This window comes from Lygodium microphyllum, chromosome 1 (assembly GCF_053477565.2).
Source record: "Lygodium microphyllum isolate KBCC chromosome 1, Lygodium_microphyllum_v1.1.10, whole genome shotgun sequence".
Lineage (NCBI taxonomy): Eukaryota > Viridiplantae > Streptophyta > Polypodiopsida > Schizaeales > Lygodiaceae > Lygodium > Lygodium microphyllum.
In genome coordinates, this window is record NC_141135.1 from 82,359,089 (window position 1) to 82,382,032 (window position 22,944).

Sequence of the window (22,944 nt, forward strand, 5' to 3'; positions counted from 1 at the left end):
CGTCAATTATCATATAATAACGTTAAGAAAACTTTTATCCAGGCACAACCCCAGGTATAGGTTCCAAATTCGCCCCCTACATCAAGTACTGCTGTGACCCAGGAGAAGAAGTTCCTCCTCAAGCAGATAAAGCCACCCGAGTTTGACGGGAGAGGTAGATTCGTCCAGTCTGATGCTGAAATTTGGATTGAAACTATGAAGGATTACTTTGAAGCAGCTGTAACTGCACCTACCAATCAGGCCATGCTCGCCAAGTTAACACTCACCGGCGAATTTAGACTATGGTGGAAACAATGGTGCAGGGATCAAGGGACTTCAGAGGGGTTCGTTACCTGTGAAAAGTTAAAGAAAGCCATGCAGGGGAGATATTTGCCACTTGCATATCGTACACAGAAAATGAATGAGTTCTACGAGTTAAAACAGTTAGGACTCACTCTAGACGCATATTACTCTAAATTCGTCTCACTTTTAAAGTATGCGCCACAGATGGACATGACGTAGCAGGTGTCCAAATTTTGCGCAGGCTTAAATCCACCCGTAAATACCCGTCTCGAATCTATGCGTCCATCAGATGTGCAGGATGCACTGATTCGAGCGGCACCTATAATTCAGGAGGTGCAAGCTAGACCAAGGGGTAACAAAACTTGGTCCTATAGTGACCCGAACAAAGGAGCATTCAAACCTCAAGTGAAGAGAGTTCAAGGTCACAATCATGGACAAAGGAAGAAAGCAAGGGCAAATAACGTCGACAACTTTGTTCCTACTCAAAATGGCCGAAACCTCCGATGTTTCCACTGCAACGAACTCGGTCACTTTAAGAGGCAATGTCCCAAGCTCAGCGGGCGATATCGTCAAACACCTTTCCAAGGTGCAGGCCGCGGTCAAGGAGCCGCCACCCGTGGAAGAGGAAGAACTGCCTGCATTGCTAATAGGCAAAGATGCGAAGAAGAAGAAGAGGAAGATCCGACTATGGAAGCAGAATTCGAAAGAGCGACAGTCCATGCCGCTTTACACAAGAAAGGGCCGAATCGCCAGTTCTCGGTGATTCAAACATCGTCGGTCTATCAAGGTAAAGGTTTCAAAACCTTGATTGATTGTGGCAGTACACATTCCTTTATCTCACCAGCATGTGTAAAAAGATTAGGAATAGCCACAGTAGAAGCACCTACCCTGCTTGTGGAATTGGCAAATGGTCGTGAGGTAACTTGTACTAGGCAAACTGCTAAGGAGGAATTCTTTCTGGGAGGAAAGAAAACCTCAGTCAAATTCAGAGTCATGAATTTAGGTATCCATGAGTGTCTACTCGGGATGGATTGGCTTAAGCCTAATGACGCCCATATCCACTGTGGAAAGGGTCAAGTTTCCTTTCGAAACTCTGAAAGGGAGTTTGTCACAACTCAAGGTGAGGCAGGAGTGCCAAGAATCCAATTAGCCAAAGTCCCCATATCCACTGTGGAAAGGGTCAAGTTTCCTTTCGAAACTCTGAAAGGGAGTTTGTCACAACTGAAGGTGAGGCAGGAGTGCCAAGAATCCAATTAGCCAAAGTATCTCGGATCATAAAAGGAGTCAGAAAAGGATTACCCGTTTACCTGATCAAACTCAACAAGTTAGATCAAAAGCAAGAGTCTTGTGAAGGACCTTCTTGGCTAAAGGAATACGCTGACGTATTCCCTGAGGAATTGATTGAACTTCCGCCTCCAAGAGAAGTAGATCATGAAATTAGGCTAGTGCCTGGAGCTGCACCAGTTGCAAAGAGACCTTATAGAATGTCCATACCTGAGGCAATTGAGTTGAAGGAACAACTCAAGCAACTGTTGGATTAGGGTTACATCCGGCCTAGCAACTCACCATGGGGAGCTCCAGTACTATTCCAGAAAAAGAAAGATGGGACACTTCGACTATGTATTGATTACTGAGGATTGAATCAATCAACAGTCAATAACAAGTATCCTATTCCTAGAATAGATGAGCTTCTGGATCATCTTCAAGGTGCAAAGATCTTCTCCAAGATTGATCTCACGTCAGGTTACTATCAAATAAGGATCAAGGAAGAAGATATTCCAAAACGGCCTTCAATACAAGATATGGGCACTTTGAGTTCTTGGTTATGTCATTCGGGCTTACAAATGCACCTGCCACCTTCAATAGATTAATGCAGGATATTTTTAGACCATATCTTGATGATTTCGTGCTTGTCTTCTTCGATGACACTTTAGTCTATTCTAAACAGGAAGAAGATCATGAACCTCAACTTCGAATTGTCCTTGAGACAATGAGGTCCCATAAGCTGTATGCAAAAATGAAGAAGTGTGCATTCTTCAAGCGTTAGATTGAATATCTGGGATTCATAGTATCATCAGAGGGAATATCAGTAGACCCAGCCAAAGTCAGAGATGTGCTTGAATGGCCAATACCAGTATCCATCAAAGAAATACGTAGCTTTCTTGGCTTGACAGGATGTTATAGGCATCAAAAACTATGCTTTGATTACAGCACCTCTTATAGACTTACTAAAGAAGCAGACTTCTATTACACGGTCAACTCTCGAACAAAATAGCTTCGACAAATTGAAGCAAAGTTTGGTATCAGCACCTATTCTAAAACTTCCTGACCTCAATAAGGAGTTCGAGGTAGTAACTGATGCCAGCATTCTTGCCTTGGGGTGTGTCCTTATGCAGGAAGGTCATCCCGTAGCATACTCTTCAAGGAAATTGAAGAGTCATGAAAAGAATTATGCCACACATGATCTGGAATTATTAGCTGTGATCCATGCTCTAAAGCTTTGGAGACACTACCTGTTGGGTAACAAGTTTACTCTAGTAACCGATCATAAGAGTCTCAAATGGATTTTTACCCAAAACGAGCTCAACATGAGGCAACGTCGGTGGATTGAAGTATTGGAGGAATATGATTTTGAAATCATGTACCGACCAGGGAAAGAGAATGTAGTTGCCGATGCACTCAGTCGCAAGGCATTCCTAAATTCTCTAATCTTGCAGAATCCATCAACGGCCAAATCTCTGGCTACAAAGGTATCTATGCCAAGCAACCCTATACTTGAACCAGTTAGAGAGGAAGCATGCCATGATTTGGCCTACCAAACAATGATAAAGGAAATATCTACCAAGGAGCAGAATCAGAAGTTGCAAGCTAAGTATCAGGAAATTTCCATTGATAATGGGCTTGTCTACTACAGAACAAGGCTGTGTATACCAACAAGCCAGTCACTTAAGCAGAAGATATTATGGGAAGCTCATGATTCCCCTTTCGCAGGACATCCTGGCTATGCAAAAACTCTTAATGCAGTTAGGAAGAGCTACCATTGGGAAAGGCTTAAAGGTGACGTTCTCAAATATGTCACTGAACGTTTGTCTTGCCAACTTATCAAGGCCGAACATGTCATGATGCCAGGAAAACTGCAACCACTTGACATTCCCCAAATGAAATGAGAATTCATCAGTATGGATTTTGTTGTAGGCTTACCCGAAGTCCAAGGAGGATACAATTCCATTATGGTTGTGGTTGACATGCTTACCAAGGTTGCACACCTGATTCCAGTAAAGACAAACTATAAAGCCTCCGACATTGCAAGATTGTTTATCAAGGAGATATTCAAGCTACATAGGTTACCTAGAAGAATCATTAGTGATCGAGATTCTCTCTTCACATACCACTTCTGGAGAGCTATCTTTGAAGCTATTGGGACTCAACTCTGTTTTAGCACCGCCTACCATCCCCAAACGGATGGACAAATAGAGCGAGTGAATCAAATCATTGAGGATATGCTTAGGGCATACTGTTGTCGAGAGCCAAAGAGGTGGATTCAATACTTGCCATTAGTTGAATTTGCCTACAATGCTTCTTACCAGCAGAGCATTCAAATGACCCCTTTTCAGGCATTGTATGGTCATGATTGTCGAAGTCCCCTAAACTTTTCTGACCCAAGCCTAAGAGTTGAAGCTTCAAGACAAATGTTGGAGGACATGGATGATCAAATAAGATCAATAAGACAAGACATACAAGCAGCCAAGGATAGACAAAAGGCATATTCAGATTTGAAACGTCAAGAAAGAGTCTTCGAAGAATGAGACATGGTCTTCATTTGGGTACGTCCTAAAAAGAGTTCTCTATCCCTAGGAGAATGCAAGAAGCTAAGTCGAAGGTATTGTGGGCTGTATAAAATCCTCAAATGCCTAGGACCCAATGCTTATAGATTGCAACTCCTTGAGAACCTAAAGGTTCACAATGTATTCCATATCAGCCTATTAAAAAAATATGTACCCAATCCTAATCATGTACTTGATGACCAACAAATTGTAATGCCTAGTCAAGGAGTCCTTGAACTAAGGCCAGAAAGGATCTTAGATCTTAGGGAAAGACAGTTAAGATCTAGAACCTTGAAAGAATGCCTTGTCCAGTGGAAAGATTATCCCGAAGAAGATGCCACTTGGGTAGATGAAGGCACTCTCAACCATCAATATCCCTAGTTTATCTCGAGATGAGGACATCTCGATTCCTCCAAGGGGGAGAGAATGTAAAATTCCGTGTGGGAAAAAATATAAATTGGATTTTTGAAATTTTTTTTAATTTCCCCCCCTTATCCCTCCAGCCGACGGACGAGTTGGAGGGGGGGAGGGAAATAGAAGGAGTTGTAAGCTCCTTGGTGGAGCCTATGGAGGGAGGTAGGACATGCGAGTTGACACGCAGGAGGAGAAAATCCCCCTCCCTCCACTATATAAAGCATGAGGAGGCGGAGCCGTGGGGAAGAAAAGGCTGCCGTGCTGCACAAAGAGTGAGGGAGGAAGCCGCAGACGTTGCCGCGCTGCTGGGGAAGCCATTAGCTGCCGGACGAGGGAATGCCATCGCCTGTGGCATCAACAGTCGCCACCATCCCTCATGCCGTCATCTTCCATGTTGATCTGCCGCACTAGAAGCTTCTTTAAGAAGCTTCTAAGGGGGCTTTCTTAAGCCCCCTTCCCACTAATACTCCTAAGCCCTTGTTCTTCCCCCCTCCCGGGGCTTAATTTTTTTTTTTCCCCTAAGCCTTGTTTTTCCCCTCCGGAGTCTTAATCCCTCCAAAGCCCTTATCCCCCCCCCCTCGCCCCCCCTCCCCCTCCCCCTCCCCGCCACCCCCCCCCCCCCCCCCCCCCCCCCCCCCCTTGCGCCCCGGGATTTAATTTCCCCCCTAAGCCTTGGCCTTTTCTCCTCCTCATAGCTCTTTACTCTATTCAAGTCACACCCATAGGCCTACTTTGTCCTTAGGCTACCTTGCAGACTTCCATTCTCTTGCATTAATTCCTTCACTCACTTTCTAGATCTTCTTGTGCGAGTGCTCTCTTAATTGAGCTTTGTGTTCTTAGTTTTATCAAACAAGCCGGTGTCCACACACTCCCATGTCCTAAAAATCCAATTCTTCATCATGGCCTCGTATGGTATTCCGTAAGGAAGAAATAGTCGTGAGAAAAAAAGATAGGGAGAGAAGTAGAGGGAGTGAAAAGAGGGAGTGAAGGAGGAAGAGTGGGAAAAAGGAAAAAGAAAAGGAAGGAGAAGATGGTGGAATTCCAAGAAGAAAAAGGAAAAGGCTATCTCACGTTCGAACTACGATGCCGCCGAAGAAAGTCCAAGGTGTAGCTGCGGGAGGGTCATCTCCCGGTATCCATGTGGATATCTCATCTGAAAGCCAGGTTTTTCTTCTTGATGTTAATTCGGTTTTAAGTCAGTCATACAAAGATAAATTGATAAGGAAAGATATATTTGTTCAAGTTATTTTTAACGAAGGAGTTAGCTTATGAATGACAATGTATACAAATTAGCTTTCTTCAAATTGCATCAAGCATTATAAAATTATAGGCAAGATTAACCATTTACTATAGTAATATATTCAAATTATATCTTGCACGATTAGTCTTATTCCTTTCGCAACGAATCATGGTAAAATGGCTAAATTCATGGAAGGTTTCTTCGATGCTCAAATTACTAGGGAGTTATCTTTGCTAGTTGCACATCTTAGCAAGGCAACTGTTGTTATTTGGTATGAGTTCATCTTTAAAGAAAACGGAAGTTAAATGTTAGGAATTAACAAGTATAAAAATTAGATATACGAACTCATTTGGAAAGAAAATGTAATGGGAAATTACTGGATGACACTCTATTAACACTTTTCCCCTACTATTTGAGGACTTGGAACTAATAAAGTGTGTATACACTAAATTCTCAGCTAGGCCTTTTGTCCCAGGGAGTATTGTCGCCTTTGTATCATCTTGGCATTTATGCTATATGCCAAATTAAACTGTATTGATTGGGAAAGTTAATTGTCACAAGGATAGTAAAACCGTGACAAGACAAGTAAGATTACCTTCCACAAGCTAACCGAACCAATCTAAACATAGAAACATTCATATCCTAACACTTGACTACTTTCCTTACCGTAAGGACAATAATTTCATAAAGATAAAGAACTAGGGTTTGTCCCTAAATGAAGAAACCCTAGGCCTGACATACGTCAGCCTAAAGAATCTAAACAGATTATTTCATCGCAGGACTTGTGTAACATGTATGAAATCATTTTGTGATTGATTCACAAGGAAAAAAGGAAAGAACACTTCCTTAGCAGTTTGCCATACAACTGGGTTGATTAATGGAAATGTTTGTGCTTACTAGAGATTTTAGGGCTTTGTTTGAATTATGAATTACAAATTAAACAAGTACCTATACTTCAGGTTAAAGGCCTGAAGGGAGAGGCAGCTTCAGTTATCCCCGACTGCCTGCCTGACCCTAACCAAGGGGGTTGTTGACCGCGCCGGGAACGTGGACCGAACCCGCCGCGAGAGGTCTCTCCGTTGAGTTCTACTTGGAGCAGGAGGACGCTTGGGTGCCAGGGGGGCTCTGGCCGTAAATCCCTCGCCTTCCGGGTCTTGCACAAGAGGCTAACGTGACTCGGGATTGGATCTCGAGGCCCGCATACTAGTTGACGGACGGAAGCTTGGAATAGTGATCCCTGGAGATTACTGGTTAGCCTTCGGGCAGATTATGGACAAGCCTACGGGCGGAACTTCTTGTAATTCAAAGATAAAATGATGAGATGTTAAAAGAACTTGCTTGATATTATTTTTATATGTCACGTGATAAGATTACGTGAAGGAACCCGTGCTTAACAAGATTAATTAAAGAAGCTGATTGTTATATGTCAAATTAATGTGTTAGATAATTACATAACTAAAACAAACCGAGGAAAGTGCGGAGGATGGGCCATGGGTCCGTTCTACGGTTGGGTGGTCCCGGTAAGCCGCGAACTTTTCTCAAGAATCTCGAAGAACAGCGGAATGATCATCATCATCAAAAAGAATAACGAGAACGATGACCTAGAGTTACGTCTTACCCGATTTACGTTGTTTTAGGGGAACGGAATGGGACTATGCCTTATGGTAGAGAGGTTGAGCTTTGCATCCCTCTCGTTTCCCATTCTCCTTGAACCAAGTGCAGCGTGAATCCGCTTCGGACCTGGCGTTTCTACGTAAAGTAGTTCGCTCGGGTCTGACGCTAGTTGCTATTAGCTAGTGACCCATTAGGAAAACCCTAATTCCGGTCGATCCTAAGTGGGAACGGCCAGGATACTTCCGTTACGTGGCAGACGCGGGAATAACTAGATCGCAAAATCCGTAACATTCCATGGGAGTGCCGGGCGGAGCTTTCTAGACATTCTTTCCGATGGACTGCCAAGACGTGTCCTGGAGGATACTAGGGGAGACGTTACAATTGGTATCAAAGCCGACCAACAACGGAATTGTTTATGAGATCTCAATAAAATGAAATAAAGAAATTGTTGCTGTCGAAACATTTCCTCATCTTCAATGCTGTCTTGCAGAACTATGAAGTGTGGAACAAGTTTTTGGTGTTTCGGGTCATGTTTATGATTGCAATGCATTCTCCGCTTTATAGACAAAGAATTGGGATGATGAACATCCTGGAGCAGATTTATAATCCATCACCTTTATACATAGAACGAAGATGGACGGGGTCTTCAGGAATCTACTACATAGCTGCCTACTGGTTCGCTTATCTACAGACCAACCTAAAGAGTATCAAGTGGTTGGAAGACTTGAAAGTCGTGAAGCTGTTCATTTTTGTGGAAGCTCACGTAAATTCGACTTTACATATTCAAGGTCGGAGGGTTGAAATGAACTCATATGTATATGAGGAAGTAACCCGTGTAATCCCAGCCGACAGGATTAAAGTGTTGGGCCGCCATGAGAAGTATGGATTCCAACGAAAAGGGTATCCGGAACTTCCAATGAATTATCGATTCCTAAAGATCCATGACCCAAAACCTTACTATTACACAGTTCCTGTAGACAAATGCAATACAACGTTGTTCTCCCCAAACTGAATGTAATGATTGAATTATCATCACACGAGACGTTGTATAAGGCTACGCCCATGTAAATATAAATAAGGATTTTTTTTATCAATATCTGGCTGTGCATCAGAGTTGTTAAAAAAGTTAAGTAGCTTCATGATTTACGAGATAGCTGAACTAAAGATAATCTAACGTCAATTATCATATAATAACGTTAAGAAAACTTTTATCCAGGCACAACCCCAGGTACAGGTTCCAAATTCGCCCCCTACATCAAGTACTGCTGTGACCCAGGAGAAGAAGTTCCTCCTCAAGCAGATAAAGCCACCCGAGTTTGACGGGAGAGGCAGATTCGTCCAGTCTGATGCTGAAATTTGGATTGAAACTATGGAGGATTACTTTGAAGCAGCTAGTACTGCACCTACCAATCAGGCCATGCTCGCCAAGTTAAAACTCACCGGCGAAGCTAGACTATGGTGGAAACAATGGTGCAGGGATCAAGGGACTTCAGAGGGATCCGTTACCTGGGAAAAGTTAAAGAAAGCCGTGCAGGGGAGATATTTGCCACTTGCATATCGTACACAGAAAATGAATGAGTTCTACAAGTTAAAACAGTTAGGACTCACTCTGGATGCATACTACTCTAAATTCGTCTCACTTTTAACGTATGCGCCACAGATGGACATGACGTAGCAGGTGTCCAAATTTTGCGCAGGCTTAAATCCACCCGTAAATACCTGTCTCGAATCTATGCGTCCATCAGATGTGCAGGATGCACTCATTCGAGCGGCGCCTATAATTCAGGAGGTGCAAGCTAGACCAAGGGATAACAAAACTTGGTCCTATAGTAACCCGAACAGAGGAGCATTCAGACCTCAAGTGAAGAGAGTTCAAGGTCACAATCAGGGACAGAGGAAGAAAGCAAGGACAAATAACGTCAACAACTTTGTTCCTACTCAAAATGGCCGAAACCTCCGATGTTTCCACTGCAACGAACTCGGTCACTTTAAGAGCCAATGTCCCAAGCTCAGCGGGGGACATCGTCAAACACCTTTCCAAGGTGCAGGCCGCGGTCAAGGAGCCGCCACCCGTGGAAGAGGAAGAACTGCCTGCATTGCCAATAGGCAAAGATGCGAAGAAGAAGAAGAGGAAGATCCGACTATGGAAGCAGAATTTGAAAGAGCGACAGTCCATGCCGCTTTACACAAGAAAGGGCCGAATCGCCAGTTCTCGGTGATTCAAACACCGTCGGTCTATCAAGGTAAAGGTTTCAAAACCTTGATTGATTGTGGCAGTACACATTCCTTTATCTCACCAGCATGTGCAAAAAGATTAGGAATAGCCACAGTAGAAGCACCTACCCTGCTTGTGGAACTGGCAAATGGTCGTGAGGTAACTTGTCCTAGGCAAACTGCTAAGGATGAATTCTTTCTGGGAGGAAAGAAAACCTCAATCAAATTCAGAGTCATGAATTTAGGTATCCATGAGTGTCTACTCGGGATGGATTGGCTTAAGCCTAATGACGCCCACATCCACTGTGGAAAGGGTCAAGTTTCCTTTCGAAACTCTGAAAGGGAGTTTGTCACAACTCAAGGTGAGGCAGGAGTGCCAAGAATCCAATTAGCCAAAGTATCTCGGATCATAAAAGGAGTCAGAAAAGGATAACGCGTTTACCTGATCAAACTCAACAAGCTAGATCAGAAGCAAGAGTCTCATGAAGGACCTTCTTGGCTAAAGGAATACGCTGACGTATTCCCTGAGGAATTGATTGAACTTCCGCCTCCAAAAGAAGTAGATCATGAAATTAGGCTAGTGCCTGGAGCTGCACCAGTTGCAAAGAGACCTTATAGAATGTCCATACCTGAAGCAATTGAGTTGAAGGAACAGCTCAAGCAACTGTTGGATCAGGGTTACATCCGGCCTAGCAACTCACCATGGGGAGCTCCAGTACTATTCCAGAAAAAGAAAGATGGGACACTTCGACTATGTATTGATTACTGAGGATTGAATCAATCAACAGTCAATAACAAGTATCCTATTCCTAGAATAGATGAGCTTCTGGATCGTCTTCAAGGTGCAAAGATCTTCTCCAAGATTGATCTCAGGTCAGGTTACTATCAAATAAGGATCAAGGAAGAAGATATTCCAAAAACGGCCTTCAATACAAGATATGGGCACTTTGAGTTCTTGGTTATGTCATTCGGGCTTACAAATGCACCTGCCACCTTCAATAGATTAATGCATGATATTTTTAGACCATATCTTGATGATTTCGTGCTTGTCTTCTTCGATGACACTTTAGTCTATTCTAAACAGGAAGAAGATCATGAACCTCAACTTCGAATTGTCCTTGAGACAATGAGGTCCCATAAGCTGTATGCAAAAATGAAGAAGTGTGCATTCTTCAAGCGTCAGATTGAATATCTGGGATTCATAGTATCATCAGATGGAATATCAGTAGACCCAGCCAAAGTCAGAGATGTGCTTGAATGGCCAATACCAGTATCCGTCAAAGAAATACGTAGCTTTCTTGGCTTGACAGGATGGTATAGGGTCTTTATCAAAAACTATGCTTTGATTGCAGCATCTCTTACAGACTTACTAAAGAAGCAGACTTCTATTACATGGTCAACTCCCGAACAAAATAGCTTCGACAAATTGAAGCAAAGTTTGGTATCAACACCTATTCTAAAACTTCCTGACCTCAATAAGGAGTTCGAGGTAGTAACTGATGCCAGCATTCTTGCCTTGGGGTGTGTACTTATGGAGGAAGGTCATCCAGTAGCATACTCTTCAAGGAAATTGAAGAGTCATGAAAAGAATTATGCCACGCATGATCTGGAATTATTAGCTGTGATCCATGCTCTAAAGCTTTGGAGACACTATCTGTTGGGTAACAAGTTTACTCTAGTAACCGATCATAAGAGTCTCAAATGGATTTTTACCCAGAACGAGCTCAACATGAGGCAACGTCGGTGGATTGAAGTATTGGAGGAATATGATTTTGAAATCATGTACCGACCAGGGAAAGAGAATGTAGTTGCCGATGCACTCACTTGCAAGGCATTCCTAAATTCCCTAATCTTGCAAAATTCATCAACGGCCAGATCTCTGGCTACAAAGGTATCTATGCCAAGCAACCTTATACTTGAACTAGCTAGAGAGGAAGCATGCCATGATTTGGCCTACCAAACAATGATAAAGCAAATATCTACCAAGGAGCAAAATCAGAAGTTGCAAGCTAAGTATCGGGAATTTTCCATTGATAATGGGCTTGTCTACTACAGAACAAGGCTGTGTATACCAACAAGCCAGTCACTTAAGTAGAAGATATTATGGGAAGCTCATGATTCCCCTTTCGCAGGACATCCTGGCTATGCAAAAACTCTTAATGCAGTTAGGAAGAGCTACCATTGGGAAAGGCTTAAAGGTGACGTTCTCAAATCTGTCACTGAATGTTTGTCTTGCCAACGTATCAAGGCCGAACATGTCATGATGCCAGGAAAACTGCAACCACTTGACATTCCCCAAATGAAATGGGAATTCATCAGTATGGATTTTGTTATAGGCTTACCCGAAGTCCAAGGAGGATACAATTCCATTATGGTTGTGGTTGACATGCTTACCAAGGTTGCACACCTGATTCGAGTAAAGACAAACTATAAAGTCTCCGACATTGCAAGATTGTTTATCAAGGAGATATTCAAGCTACATGGGTTACCTAAAAGAATCACTAGTGATCGAGATTCTCTCTTCACATCCCACTTCTGGAGAGCTATCTTTGAAGCTATTGGGACTCAACTCTGTTTTAGCACCGCCTACCATCCCCAAACGGATGGACAAACAGAGCGAGTGAATCAAATCATTGAGGATATGCTTAGGGCATACTGCTGTCGAGAGCCGAAGAGGTGGATTCAATACTTACCATTAGTTGAATTTGCCTACAATGCTTCTTACTAGCAGAGCATTCGAATGACCCCTTTTCAGGCATTGTATGGTCATGATTGTCGAAGTCCCCTAAACTTTTCTGACCCAAGCCTAAGAGTTGAAGCTTCAAGACAAATGTTGGAGGACATGGACGATCAAATAAGGTCAATAAGACAAGACATACAAGCAGCCAAGGATAGACAAAAGGCATATGCAGATTTGAAACGTCAAGAAAGAGTCTTCGAAGAAGGAGACATGGTCTTCATTCGGGTACGTCCTAAAAAGAGTTCTCTATCCCTAGGAGAATGTAAGAAGCTAAGTCGAAGGTATTGTGGGCCGTATAAAATCCTCAAATGCCTAGGATCCAATGCTTATAGATTGCAACTCCCTGAGAACCTAAAGGTTCACAATGTATTTCATATCAGCCTATTAAAAAAATATGTACCCAATCCTAGTCATGTACTTGATGACCAACAAATTGTAATGCCTAGTCAAGGAGTCCTTGAACTAAGGCCAGAAAGGATCTTAGATCTTAGGGAAAGACAGCTAAGATCTAGAATCTTGAAAGAATGCCTTGTCCAGTGGAAAGATTATCCCGAAGAAGATGCCAGTTGGATAGATGAAGGCACTCTCAACCATCAATATCCCCAGTTTATCTCGAGATGAGGACATCTCGATTCCTCCAAGGGGGAGAGAATGTAAAATTCCGCGTGGGGAAAAATATAAATTGGATTTTTGAAAATTTTTTTTATTCCCCCCCCTTATCCCTCCAGGCGACGGACGAGCTGGAGGGGGGGAGGGAAATAGAAGGAGTTGTAAGCTCCTTGGTGGAACCTATGGAGGGAAGGAGGACATGCGAGTTGACACGCAGGAGGAGAAAATCCCCGTGCCTCCACTATATAAAGCATGAGGAGGCGGAGCCGTGGGGAAGAAAAGGCTGCCATGCTGCACAAAGAGTGAGGGAGGAAGCTGCAGACGTTGCCGCGCCGCTGGGGAAGCCATTAGCCGCCGGACGAGGGAATGCCATCGCCTATGGCATCAACAGTCGCCACCATCCCTCATGCTGTCATATTCCACGTTGATTTGCCGCACTAGAAGCTTCTTAGAAGCTTCTAAGGGGGCTTTCTTAAGCCCCCTTCCCACTAATACTCCTAAGCCCTTGTTCTTCCCCCCTCTCAGGGCTTAAATTTTTTTTTTCCCCTAAGCCTTGTTTTTCCCCTCTGGAGTCTTAATCTCTCCAAAGCCCTTATCCCCCCCCCCCCCACCCCACGGGATTTAATTTTCCCCCTAAGCCTTGGTCTTTTCTCCTCCTCATAGCTCTTTAGACTATTCAAGTCACACCCATAGGTCTACTTTGTCCTTAGGCTACCTTGCAGACTTCCATTCTCTTGCATGAATTCCTTCACTCACTTTTTAGATCTTCTTGTGTGAGTGCTCTCTTAATTGAGCTTTGTGTTCTTAGTTTTATCAAACAAGCCGGTGTCCACACAGTCCCATGTCCTAAAAATCCAATTCTTCATCATGGCCTCGTATGGTATTCCGTAAGGAAAAAATAGTCGTGAGAAAAAAAGTGTGACATTAAAAGTGATATTTAATGTCACGTTAAGGTCATAAATATGGAATGTGACATTAAAAGTGACATTTAATGTGACATTAAGGTAAATCTAGGGGAACATGCACGAGAATGACCGTCCGGGCTCTTGGGCGCCCAAACGGGGTTAAGGGGAGCCTAGAGAGTAAGAGAGTCCAGGAATAGTAGGACTCCAGGAAGTTGACGGCTGGCAAAGGAATCCGAGTAAAAGGGCCAGCACTGATCTAGGCGTGGTGGGGAGGAGAAGAATCGCTCGTGCTCAGAGATTTCATTGGTTTTCTCTCTGTCTTTACGAAGCCATCTTACATTGGTATCAGAGCCTATGGTTCAACGATCAGATCCGTTGTCTATCAGAGATCGTCAGTTGTTCGTCAGATTGTCAATAATACACCAGGTCGTCAGTCGCCCGCCAGGTCGTCAACTTTTCGCAAGGTCGTGTGAGTGTCAGGCGCTGTGAAAACGCGACGGGCCGTGAAGAAAAAGAAAAGTGAGACGTGCCAGGCGCTGTGAAAACGCGACAGGCCGTGAAGAGAAAGAAAAGTGAGGTGCCACGTCACATTAATGTGACACGTTACGGGCAGGGGAAAAGATTAGACGTGGGGTCGCGAGGACCAGACCAGGCGTGGGGTCGTGATGATCAGACGTGGGGTCACGAGGAAACGTGACTTTGTCACGACTGTCGTTGACGGGTAGCTGCGACTGATTCTGAGATGGACATGACTGCGACTGCTGTGAGAGGGACAGAAGGATGTCACATACGACTGAAGTCAGGAAATTGAATTTCCAGCATGACTGTTTTACTGTTCTAATCTGGGAAGATAAAATTTGTTCATTACTCTTCGGGCTTCTTTCCAAACCAGCAACTACAGTCTGTCATTAAAAATCAGGGAAGTACTTTACTTTGTATGCAAATTTCTTATTTTTGCTTTCCAATTCCAGTGTATTAATGGCAGAAAAAGGGAAAGAAAGAGTAATGGAAAGTTCTAGTTCTGGGGATCAACCTTTGGTAGATCCCCATGAACCAGACATACAAGAAGAACAATGGGAAGAATTTTTTGCTACGCGAGAGCAATTCGATGATCTTACTGCTCGTGTGCAAACTCAGGGGGTTCAAATGGAATTTTTAAGTCAAACACTTACTGAAATAAAATCTCAATTAACTTTATTGTTGGAAAGAGATAAAAATAAGATAGAAATCTTAGATATCCCATCTTCATCGAAAGATTTAGATGTGACTATGCGAGATCCTAAGGAACCCCAAACTTACCATAAATTGAGGGATAATCCAGTTCTAAAGGATATGAAACCACCTCAATTTTACGGGGAGGAAAAAGATAGGAATAAAGACACAATCTTTAATTTCCTCCAAAAATGGGAAGATTTACATAAATTAAAAAATACCCCACCACATCTCCAAGCACTGGAGGCTAGTTTAACTTTGGGACCCAAAGCATACAAGTGGTGGCGAACTTTAAAGGAGGCGAATAAAATACCTGAAACTTGGGCTCAATTTGAATCCGTCTTTTTGAAAGAATTTCTTCCTGAAAATGAAATGGAAAGAAATTGGGAAGATTGGGATTATGTTAGACAAAAGGGAAGACCCCTGCTGACATATTTGGAGGAATATCGTGAGATAATTCTCAAACTGGAAGGAATAGATGAATTCCAAAAAACAAGAGGATTCATTAGGGGACTGGATAAAGCCTGTAAAAAGGAAGTAAAACGGAGTTTACCTAAGACGCTGGAAGAGGCAATTAAATTTGCACTAATTTATGAAGATAGTATGCGTCCAGGTACACTCACTAGTCTCACTAATACGGAGCCCAAGTCTAAGGAATTGGAAACCTCAAAATTTGTGGGCAAATTTAAAAGGAAAATGCCATTTTTTAAGGGTAAAAAACAACCTTTTGAAAAGAAACCATATATGAGGCCAAAGTTAAGTCCTGATGACTTTGATAAGGCCAAAAAAGAAAAGTTGTGTTTTAATTGCCTATCCCCTAACCATGCTGCTTGGAATTGCCCTCAAAAGAAAAAGGGGAAAGACAAAGGAAAGGATAAGGACAAGGGGAAGGGAAAAGAAAAACAAATCCATGTGGTGCAGACCTTAGAATTAAAGGGCCATGAAAAGTACAAATCTTTAGAGGTCTTGCACATGGATGTACAACATAAGTGTTGTGTGTCAACTTCTATGTGGCAGCCTACTTTTGGGCCACATGATTTACTTAGAGTACATGGATTGATACCTGGAAAAAGGGTTAGAGTCATGATTGATGACTCTGCCACACATAATTTTATAAATTATGCACTTGTCAAAAAATTGAAACTTCCCCAACAAAACAGTGAGCATCAATATGTTGTTCGTATGATGCAAGGCCAAGACAATAAAATATGGGATACAATGGTATCCAATTTGGAAATTGAGATTCAAGGATATAAAGATAAGCTTGATTTCCAAATAATGAACATGGAAAGAGCTGATATTGCTCTAGGGAGGGGGTGGCTATGGGGATTGGAACCATCCTTAAAACGTAGCTATCACCATAATACACTGGAATTTGAAAGGGATGGTAAGACTTTTGTCATTCAAGGTGAACATGAAGTATCTGATAATCCTTTGCTGTGTTCTACTGAAGTTCAGAAGCTGATAAAGAAGGAAGTTTGTGAGATATATATGCTATGGTCTCTTCCTGTACAGAATACTTTTACTTTCTGTAATATAAAGCAACAATTTTTTTATGTTTGTGAGTTGAATGTTAATAATGAATTGAATAGTTTGTTAGATGATTTTAAAGATGTGTTTTCTTCTGATTTACCGAGTGGCCTTCCACCAGATAGGGGTGAAATAAATCACCCAATTGATATAAATAAGGATACACACCCAATTTCAAAACCCCCGTATAGGTTAAGTGAAACACAGCATCAAGAAGTTGAAAGACAAATTAAGGATTACCTGGATAAAGGGTTTATTCAACCCAGTAATTCACCTTGGGCTTCACCAAATTTATTGGTCAAGAAAAAAGATGGTTCTATGCGACTTTGTGTTGACTATAGAGCACTTAATAAAATAACGGTGAAGAATAAATTTCCTATGCCCAGAATGGAAGATCTTTTTGATCAATTGCAAGGGGCAAAATTCTTCACAAAGATAGATTTAAGATCAAGCTATCACGAAATAAGAATTAAGGAACAAGATGTTTCCAAGACGGCATTTCGTACTAGATACGGGCATTATGATTTTTTGGTGATGCCTTTTGGCCTCACTAATGCACCAGCTACCTTTATGAAGCTGATGAATAGTGTTTTACGGCCCTATCTAGGACATTTTGTAGTAGTCTTCTTGGATGATATCTTGATCTTTAGTAAATCAAGAGAAGAACATTTTGAACACTTACAATTAGTATTCCAACTGTTAAGAACACATTCCCTTTATGCGAAGAAAACTAAATGTGAATTCTTTGCACCAGAGGTCAAATATCTGGGGCATATTATCTCGAAAGTGGGAATCAACATGGATCCAGAAAAAATAAGGGCAATTATTGAATGGCCACCTCCAAGGAACCTGGAAGAGCTGCAGATCTTCCTAGGTTTATCTGGATTTTATCGTAGATTCATTCGAGATTATGCCAAAATAGCTGTTCCAATGACAGACCAACTTAAAGGGAAAGGGAAAAGTTTTAATTGGGGAACAGACCAAAATGAAAGTTTTCAAAAACTTAAGGTAGCTATTGCTACAGCTCCAGTACTATTAATAGTGGATCCCAACAAACCATTTGTGGTTGAAGCTGATGCCAGTGATAAGGCAATAGGCGCGGTCTTATTACAAGAAGGTTGACCAGTTGCTTTTGAAAGCAAGAAATTAGACCGTGCAAAACAGAATTATTCTGTTTATGAGAGGGAGCTGTATGCAATAGTACATGCAATGAAGAAATGGAGGCACTATTTGTATGGTGCCAAACTTTTGATTTTATCGGATCATGAAAGCATTAAGTGGCTTAATGATCAACCGGATTTACACGGGCGTAAAGCCAGATGGGCCGAACTCCTCCAAGAGTTCGACTATGAGATAAGATATAGAAAAGGAAAGTATAATATAGTAGCTGATGCACTCAGCAGAATGCCCATTAATGAATTGAGTTTTACTCAGTTCACTTCCAACTTGCTTGAATCTTTAAAAGGGAAATGCCACGTTGATCCGGCATACTCCAACATATGGGAAGCAATAAAAAATGGGGATCCAAATGAAAGTGCTTCTACTGAAGAAGGAATATCTGAGGATGTTCAACAAGGAAATGGAGCATCAGGGGTTGCTCAAACTGGATTCAAGTGGAAGAATTTTACCATTGATAATGGTTATTTACTCTACAAGGGTAGGGTATGTGTCCCGAAAGATACAGAAATAAGGCGCCAGATACTCTTTGAGTGTCATGATATCCCTAGTGCGGGACATCCAGGAGTTAATAAGACTTACAGTCTTATTAAAAGGCAGTTCTATTGGCCTGGAATGAATAAGGTCGTCCTTGACTATGTAGTCAAATGTAATAAATGCCAGGTTAATAAAGTTGAAAGATTAAAAATGGGAGGACTTCTCCATCCATTAGAAATTCCTTCGGGAAAATGGGAGAGTATCTCCATGGACTTTATTGTTGCTTTACCTAGAACACAGAGGGGGCACGACTCTGTGTGGGTGATTGTGGATAGGTTAACCAAAATGGCTAGGTTTATTCCAACTTCAACTGATGTTAAAACACCAGAATTGGCTAGATTGTTCGTAGAGAACATATACCGATTGTATGGCCTTCCGGCAAATATAGTTTCTGATCGGGATAGTAAATTTGATAGCCATTTTTGGCGTGCGGTATTTAGGAAATTGGATACTAAACTTAGCATGAGTACGGCGGATCACCCGCAAACAGATGGGGAAATTGAAAGGGTTAACCAAATTCTTGAAGATATGCTTAGGCATATGTAAGTAAAAGGCAAACTACTTGGGAAGAGTATTTACCGATAGCAGAGTTTGCATATAATAGTGCCAAGCACTCTTCCACTGGATATAGTCCATTTATGTTAATGTATGGGTTTCAGCCCAGAGCTCCTTTTGCAGTAGGACTGCATAAGGAAAAGGTTCAGGCAGCTAAAGACTTTTTGGAGGATATGAATAGTATGTTAAAATTTGCTCAAGAAAATATTAAAAAAGCTCAAAATCGAGCTAGAGCATATGTAGATCCTCACCGAAGAGACATCTCCTTTGAAGAAGGAGAATTGGTCTATCTTAAGGTGCCTGAGTAAACTAAAACTATGAAAAAGGGACAATGTCCAAAGCTTTCACCAAGGTATTGTGGTCCTTTCATAATACTTAAAAGGGTAGGAGAATTGGCTTACAAGCTCCAACTACCTGCTGGTAGTAAAATACATCCAGTTTTTCATATAAGTAAATTAAGGAAGAAGCTGGGTGATTTGGATAATTTAATCTTAAATGATGATACTGAGGAGCTATTCAATGACCAATCTAATCCACATGAACCAGAAAAAATATTAAATGTTCGTAATAGACGAACAAGGAATACTCTTTATCAGGAATGTTTGGTCAAGTGGAAAGATTGTTCAGAAGAAAGCTCAACATGGGAGCGAGTAAGTCCTTTAAAGAAAAAGTTTCCCGATTTACAATTAGACCTTCCAAGTATCGTTTTCGAGGACGAAACCGATTCTTAAGGGGAAAGAAATGTGACATTAAAAGTGATATTTAATGTCACGTTAAGGTCATAAATATGGAATGTGACATTAAAAGTGACATTTAATGTGACATTAAGGTAAATCTAGGGGAACATGCACGAGAATGACCGTCCGGGCTCTTGGGCGCCCGAACGGGGTTAAGGGGAGCCTAGAGAGTAAGAGAGTCCAGGAATAGTAGGACTCCAAGAAGTTGACGGCTGGCAAAGGAATCCGAGTAAAAGGGCCAGCACTGATCTAGGCGTGGTGGGGAGGAGAAGAATCGCTCGTGCTCAGAGATTTCATGGGTTTTCTCTCTGTCTTTACGAAGCCATCTTACAAAAAGATAGGGAGGGGAGTAGAGGGAGTGAAAAGAGGGAGTGAAGGAGGAAGAGTGGGAAAAAGGAAAAAGAAAAGGAAGGAGAAGACGGTGGAATTCCAAGAAGAAAAAGGAAAAGGCTATCTCACGTTCGAACTACGATGCCGCCGAAGAAAGTCCAAGGTGTAGCTGCGGGAGGGTCATCTCCCGGTATCCATGTGGATATCTCACCTCAAAGCCAGGTTTTTCTTCTTGATGTTAATTCGGTTTTAAGTCAGTCATACAAAGAAAAATTGATAAGGAAAGATATATTTGTTCAAGTTATTTTTAACGAAGGAGTTAGCTTATGAATGACAATGTATACAAATTAGCTTTCTTCAAATTGCATCAAGCATTATAAAATTATAGGCAAGATTAACCATTTACTATAGTAATATATTCAAATTATATCTTGCACGATTAGTCTTATTCCTTTCGCAACGAATCATGGTAAAATGGCTAAATTCATGGAAGGTTTCTTCGATGCTCAAATTACTAGGGAGTTATCTTTGCTAGTTGCACATCTTAGCAAGGCAACTGTTGTTATTTGGCATGAGTTCATCTTTAAAGAAAACGGAAGTTAAATGTTAGGAATTAACAAGTATAAAAATTAGATATACGAACTCATTTGGAAAGAAAATGTAATGGGAAATTACTGGATGACACTCTATTAACACTTTTCCCCTACTATTTGAGGACTTGGAACTAATAAAGTGTGTATACACTAAATTCTCAGCTAGGCCTTTTGTCCCAGGGAGTATTGTCGCCTTTGTATCATCTTGGCATTTATGCTATATGCCAAATTAAACTGTATTGATTGGGAAAGTTAATTGTCACAAGGATAGTAAAATCGTGACAAGACAAGTAAGATTACCTTCCACAAGCTAACCGAACCAATCTAAACATAGAAACATTCATATCCTAACACTTGAATACTTTCCTTACGGTAAGGACAATAATTTCATAAAGATAAGGAAGTAGGGTTTGTCCCTAAATGAAGAAACCCTAGGCCTGACATACGTCAGCCTAAAGAATCTAAACAGATTATTCCATCGCAGGACTTGTGTAACATGTATGAAATCATTTTGTGATTGATTCACAAGGAAAAAAGGAAAGAACACTTCCTTAGCAGTTTGCCATACAACTGGGTTGATTAATGGAAATGTTTGTGCTTACTAGAGATTTTAGGGCTCTGTTTGAATTATGAATTACAAATTAAACAAGTACCTATACTTCAGGTTAAAGGCCTGAAGGGAGAGGCAGCTTCAGTTACCCCCGACTGCCTGCCTGACCCTAACCAAGGGGGTTGTTGACCGCGCCGGGAACGTGGACCGAACCCGCCGCGAGAGGTCTCTCCGTTGAGTTCTACTGGAGGAGGAGGACGCTTGGGTGCCAGGGGGGGCTCTGGCCGTAAATCCCTCGCCTTCCGGGTCCTGCACAAGAGGCTAACGTGACTCGGGATTGGATCTCGAGACCCGCATACTAGTTGACGGGCAGAAGCTTGGAATAGTGATCCCTGGAGATTACTGGTTAGCCTTCGGGCAGATTATGGACAAGCCTACGGGCGGAACTTTTTGTAATTCAAAGATAAAATGATGAGATGTTAAAAGAACTTGCTTGATATTGTTTTTATATGTCACGTGATAAGATTACGTGAAGGAACCCGTGCTTAACAAGATTAATTAAAGAAGCTGATTGTTATATGTCAAATTAATGTGTTAGATAATTACATAACTAAAACAAACCGAGGAAAGTGCGGAGGATGGGCCATGGGTCCATCCTACGGTTGGGTGGCCCCGGTAAGCCGGGAACTTTTCTCAAGAATCTCGAAGAACAGCGGAATGATCATCATCATAAAAAAGAATAATGAGAACGATGACCTAGAGTTACGTCTTACCCGATTTACGTTGTTTTAGGGGAACGGAATGGGACTATGCCTTATGGCAGAGAGGTTGAGCTTTGCATCCCTCTCGTTTCCCATTCTCCTTGAACCAAGTGCAGCGTGAATCCGCTTCGGACCTGGCGTTTCTACGTAAAGTAGTTCGCTCAGGTCTGACGCTAGTTGCTATTAGCTAGTGACCCATTAGGAAAACCTTAATTCCGGTCGATCCTAAGTGGGAACGGCCAGGATACTTCCGCTACGTGGCAGACGCGGGAAGAACTAGATCGCAAAACCCGTAACATTCCATGGGAGTGCCGGGCGGAGCTTTCTAGACAACCTTTCCGATGGACTGCCAAGACGTGTCCTGGATGATACTAGGGGACACGTTACAGTTTCCAGTTGGAAGAAAGAAATTTGATTTTATTTGACTTGATCTCTACGCAAATGAGGAAACCTACATAGTAAAAAAGATACAGCTGTAGACTCTAGTTTTATGCAGTGGTAGTCAAGATGTGCCAGCCTCCAATGCATAGTCTAGAACTGATGTCCAGACACCATCTTATCGTGGAAAGTCAACTTTAATCACGTCCTCTTCATAAAAAAAGATGAACAGATAGTCTTTAACTTTATCTCCAACTCTTACTAAGCCAAGAGCATGCCATGTGTGGCCACAGATTAGGTCAATTGAATGGAGTGGATTTGTACTTTGTAATTTCTGTGATATTTGGTTGTTTGTAATTGCATTTGGAATTGCAGCGTCTTCAGCCTGGTCGTGCCGTATAGTTATCAGCTCAAATGTCAAAATATACAAATAGGGTCATAGATATAATTGCTTGCTTATTTCCATCTCTTAGTTAATCAAACTTGAAAATGATGGAACTTTTGGCTGTCAGTATCTGTCCATTGGATCACAATTGAGCTGGTTTACAGATAACTACGGATGATTTACTTGAAGCGGCCCAGCTTGAAGAGGGTGGGCATCCTGACCCTCGGCCCCGAAGTGAAGAGCTATGGCTTAAAATGGCCTTGAACGAAGCAGCGTTGGCTGTTGCTGCTATTAATTTTCCAGATTTTAGGGATATTCAAATGGTAAATTTTTATACATTAAGGCATTTAAAAACAAT

General features: G+C 42.0%; 1 protein-coding gene across 2 annotated transcripts in view; it reads left to right on the forward strand.

Annotated features, from left to right (window-relative positions):
* Nucleotides 1-22,944, forward strand: part of EMB2083 (AAA-type ATPase family protein) — a 94,025-nt gene that overhangs the window by 20,596 nt on the left and 50,485 nt on the right. For both annotated transcript variants that reach the window (XM_087678917.1, XM_087678914.1), the window contains exon 6: nucleotides 22,751-22,909. In XM_087678917.1, the coding sequence (XP_087535043.1) occupies nucleotides 22,751-22,909 (159 nt within the window). The remainder of the gene's footprint in view (nucleotides 1-22,750; nucleotides 22,910-22,944) is intronic.